The sequence below is a fragment of the Entamoeba nuttalli genome (genome assembly GCF_000257125.1).
Source record: "Entamoeba nuttalli P19 unplaced genomic scaffold asmbl_3838, whole genome shotgun sequence".
NCBI lineage: Eukaryota > Evosea > Mastigamoebida > Endamoebidae > Entamoeba > Entamoeba nuttalli.
The window spans coordinates 4,609-9,176 of NW_008576369.1; the positions used below are offsets into that span (position 1 = coordinate 4,609).

General features: G+C 26.1%; 3 protein-coding genes across 3 annotated transcripts in view; 1 reads left to right on the forward strand and 2 right to left on the reverse strand.

Moving 5' to 3' along the window:
- The window catches only part of ENU1_083350 (ribosomal protein S8 protein), a gene marked incomplete at both ends in the record, with an annotated part of 285 nt that extends 265 nt beyond the window's left edge, over window positions 1-20 (forward strand). Inside the window, one exon of the mRNA XM_008858773.1 lies at window positions 1-20. This exon is cut by the window's left edge and continues 265 nt beyond it. Coding sequence (XP_008856995.1) covers window positions 1-20 — 20 coding nt within the window.
- Window positions 21-313: 293 nt separating this feature from the next.
- Window positions 314-1,570, reverse strand: ENU1_083360 (hypothetical protein; the record flags this gene model as incomplete). Its single annotated transcript, XM_008858774.1, has 1 exon — window positions 314-1,570. The coding sequence occupies one exon, from the start codon at window positions 1,568-1,570 to the stop codon at window positions 314-316; it is 1,257 nt and encodes a 418-aa protein (XP_008856996.1).
- A 494-nt stretch (window positions 1,571-2,064) lies between these two features.
- Window positions 2,065-4,206, reverse strand: ENU1_083370 (hypothetical protein; the record flags this gene model as incomplete). The annotated part of the gene is made up of 1 exon (XM_008858775.1): window positions 2,065-4,206. One exon carries the CDS (start codon window positions 4,204-4,206, stop codon window positions 2,065-2,067), a length of 2,142 nt encoding a protein of 713 aa, XP_008856997.1.
- Window positions 4,207-4,568: the final 362 nt, after the last annotated feature.

A 4,568-nucleotide genomic window follows, 5' to 3' on the forward strand; every position in this document is an offset into this window, starting at 1 on the left:
TTTTGGAGCACTTGTTTTGACTACATCATATGGTATTCTTGACAATACTGAAGCTAGAGCTAAACATACTGGAGGAAGAATTCTTGGATTCTTCTATTAAAAAGAATTAAACGAACTAGTTATGTATTTTTTCTCGGTTACCATCACTGCGTAAACTTTCTTTTATTAAAATCGCAGTGTTGAAATCGCTTTCTTCTTTATAATACTATTAAAGACTAAAGATATTTCAACTACTGTTTTTCCTTTTCTTTCTTTTCAAAAATAACAAATTTTATAATTTTTATTTTAAACCTTTAATCTGTTTTAAAAATTTTTAATTATTTTCTTCTTTATTCATAATTGCCGTTGTTTCTTGTTTTTCTTCTTGTTGTTTTATTGCTTCACTATTATTTAATGCATATTCTTTATAAATTTTGTTGTACATTATATTAATAAATATTAATGTTATTAATCCAAATATTGCACTTGCTCCAAAGATTATTAAAATAATTCTTGTTGTGATATATGAAGAATATAATAATGCAATACACATCACTGAATAATAAACAACTCTCCATGCACTTAATGGAGCTACTTGTTTTGGCCAAATTTTATTTAAAAGAGCAATAGTAATACTTTCTAATCCAGAATCAGCAATTCCAGCAATGCCACCAAGTATACAAACACAAACATCAAGTCCAATATCATTTTGTGGAACATTAGTTGTGTTATGAAGATAAACTTCATTAATAATAAAACCAAGAATAACAGCAAGAGCCTCTGCAAAAACAGATATAAATAATGTTATTCTTTCTGTAAATTTACTATTAAGAAATCCCCAACAAAAAGTAGATAATGTCATTGTTATTCCCATAGAAATAAATATATATGATGTTACATTTAATGGTGCAAGAACTGGCATTGAAGTATAATAAAATGAACGACTAAATCCAAATAATAAAGCTAATGGAAATAAAAGAACAAGTCTCCAATTTGAAAAACATTTTAGTGAAGCCAATAATAATTCTTTCATATTTTCCATTGGAACTGGTGGAGAGTTAAAAGAAAATAAATAGAGAAATACAGCAAGAGCAGTGACGCATGTTAATACCATAAATAATATAGCAGGAGTTGATGGTGAAAAGATCATGGGAATAATATTACCTAGAAAATTAAAGTAAACAGGTACATAAAACAATGTGTAAATGTAAGATGGATGTGAACATTTTTGTTCGTATCCAGAAAGTAATGTACTTGAAGCAGCCCATAATAATGATGATCCAAATCCACATATCCCTGATGCTATAAAATATAATGAACGTATTAAATAAACATTTGTTGCAATATAAAATACATAACAAATACCTCCAAAAAATAATGAGAATTTAGGAGTTAAGAAATCTACGAGAATTGGTGAGACAAATTGACCAATACCACAAAAACCATACACTAATGCAATAGAAATATATCCATCATTCTTATTAATTCCTGACTGAAAGTTTTGAGTGGTTTGATATCCACATAATAATAAAAAGAAACACAATCCAAGAAACAATGGTTTAATATATGGAAGGTATGTCTTAATCTCCATCCTCTTCTATTAATTATCTTGAACTATTTAACTGGATTTAAATTTATACTTCTTAATCAAACAAAACGAACAATGTAGATGCAACAGAGATTGGTAGAAGCTCTCTTTTTCTTAAAAAAAAATACAATGAAAAACAAAAACAGTGAATAAATAAAATATTATAATTAGATGAAATTATTATAAAAATTAATATTATAATTCGTAGTATGAAAATAATATTACGAAAGAAAAATATTCCTCAGTTTTTCACAGTTCAAAAAAAAACGAAAGAAATTAATGTTATGTTATTCATTTACAAGGTAAATTAAAGGAAGTCATAACCAACATAAACGAATTGAAAATAAAGTTTTAAGAAATAATGAAATAGCTTTTGAAAAGAATAACAAAATAAAAAGTCGAATAATTGAAAAATTGAAAAATTAAAAGAAAAAATTAGAGTAGTTAAATAAAAATAATTATTAAAACTTTATTTTTGAAAAACATTTTAAACTGAATTAATTCAAGATTGTAGAGAAAGCTTTTGCTATTTGTTCTTTTTTACCTTTATAAAATGAGAAATTTAACTTAGAAGTTACAGCACTCAACATCCTATTATCACGTAATGCCCAAACTTTTGGGAAAAAGTCTGAACTCATTTCTGGGAAGAAATATTGACAAGTAGACATTGCTTTGTCTTTATCGGTAATTTGTAAAATTTTTAAAATTCCTTCTGCTTTTGAATATTCTTTAGAGCATTCAGTTGAATATTCGTTAAGGTCATAACTAGTATTTTTTACACTTGTATCTCCAATTCCATCAAGTGTAATAGGATTTTTTCTATTTGGTAATTTTAGAAAGAAATTCTTTCCTTGACTATAATCCATTAACAACATTTGTGCTCCAAATTCATTAATTCTTTTTAATTTAAAAAGAGTATCAATATATTTTTCACAAAAAAGTGCAGTTGTTAATTCACATATTTGAAGATAATAATCATTAACTAAATAATCATCAATAACACCCATATTCTTTTTAATACAAATCGTCATTTTATCAACATAGTCTATTTCCCAATTTGTTTCTCCTTCAACTGGGGACCAATTTTCTTTTGTCATATTTGTCATAATGTCATCAACTGGTTTAAGTATAGTTACAACTAATTGTTCAACTATTTCTCCAACAATCTTAATAATTCCACTTTGCATATTTGTCATAGGCTCTTTAATTTCTTCACCTAATTCAGCAAATGATACTGTTAATAACCGTTCAATACGAAAATAAATATATTTTAATGTATTTATTACAAGACATTGTCTTTTTATCATTTCTCTTTTATTTGTTGTACTCATTCGTTGTTGAAGACTTTTAGCATATTCTACAGTACAACTTGCAATAACCTTACATAATTCCATCAATGGTTCTCCACGTGTTAATGAAGCACATCTTTCACTACATTTTCTATAATATAATATCAAGTCTTTAGATGATAACAAAACAACAACCCCATCATCAACCTCAAAAAATTCTTCTTTTATAAATTTATTTAAGAATGTCATAACATTTTCTCGTTCTTTTTCAATATAAAAATCCATATATCCATCAAAACATTTTCCAATAATTCCTTCAAAAATTAAAGGTTTATCATTATTGGTTGATACTCTTTTTAGTATTTCATTTTCAAACGCTCTTGTAGTTCTTATTGCTTTTACTAAACATGTAGTAAAGAGTTCTGCATCACCTTTTGATGATTTTTCAAGTAATTCATGGAATGACTCTTTTGAAGTGGCACAAAAATCTTGTGCCATAACTTCCCAAAATCTCCAACTTGAAGGTAATGTATTATCATATTTATATTTTGCAACTTTAATTTTATCTAAAAACCATTTATATCTTTGGTCAATATTGGAAAGACTTGACTGTGGTGCATTCAACGGAAATGCATTTGTATATCCCAATGTTAGATGAGTTGCTAAATAAGAGATAAAACTATGTTTATATTCATCAAATAATTCATCAACTAAACTAAAATAATCTCTCATTTGTCGTTTATTACTTCCATTTGATTCAAATTGAACAACAACTTCTTTGGTTATTGTTATTATATCATTACAAAGATGATGAAGTTTCATAATAGTAGTTGCAAAAACATCAACATCTTTCACATCAGCATATGTCTCAATTATTAATTTTGCAGTTCTTAAAGAATCAGCAGCACTTAACGGTAAATTATCTTTTAATGCCTGTTCACAAGTTTGTATTAAAACATCTAATTGTTGAAGATGATGAAGTAATTTAACAACAAATCCGATGTTTGTTCTTGCTAACCCCAACAAAGTAACTCCATCACAAATACCTTTCAATAAAGCTTCAGTGTATTGAGTATCTCCATTAAGTGAATTTAAAGACTGTCTAACATCATTAAATTTATCAGGAGCTATTCTTAATGATTTTGTTGCTTCTTCTTCAAGCCGGTCTTGTTTTTGGAGTGTTTCAAACACTGATTTTTGAATTGCAATTTGTTCTTTCATAGTACTTTCTGCTAATTTATTTAATTTATTACAATCAAATATGGCTATATTCCTATTAATAAATGAAATAGGATCAAAACATTCACTGTTTAGATCAATTGGATTTGTTGATGGTTGTGCTTTTTCCATTTGATATGAAAAAATTTTAGTAAAAAATCCTTTCTTTTCTTCTAAATAACCCTTATTCAAGGGTTTATTAAATTCACAAAAAAAATTTCTTATTAAGATTGTTATGAAATTAACAAAAACGAAAATAATAAGCAATTAATTAGGTATTAATAAAATTCTTTTTATTATCCATTACCCAAGAAGACTCTTTATATTCTTCTATTATTTCTTCTGAATATGTTTTTTTTTATGACAGAGATATTTTACAATTATATTAGTTATAATTTTTACCACATTCTTTTTTTTACTTCTTTATTTTTTTTTTATTATTATCCTTGTAATTGAATGTGAATAGTTGTATAAATACTTAGGAATATGGCAGT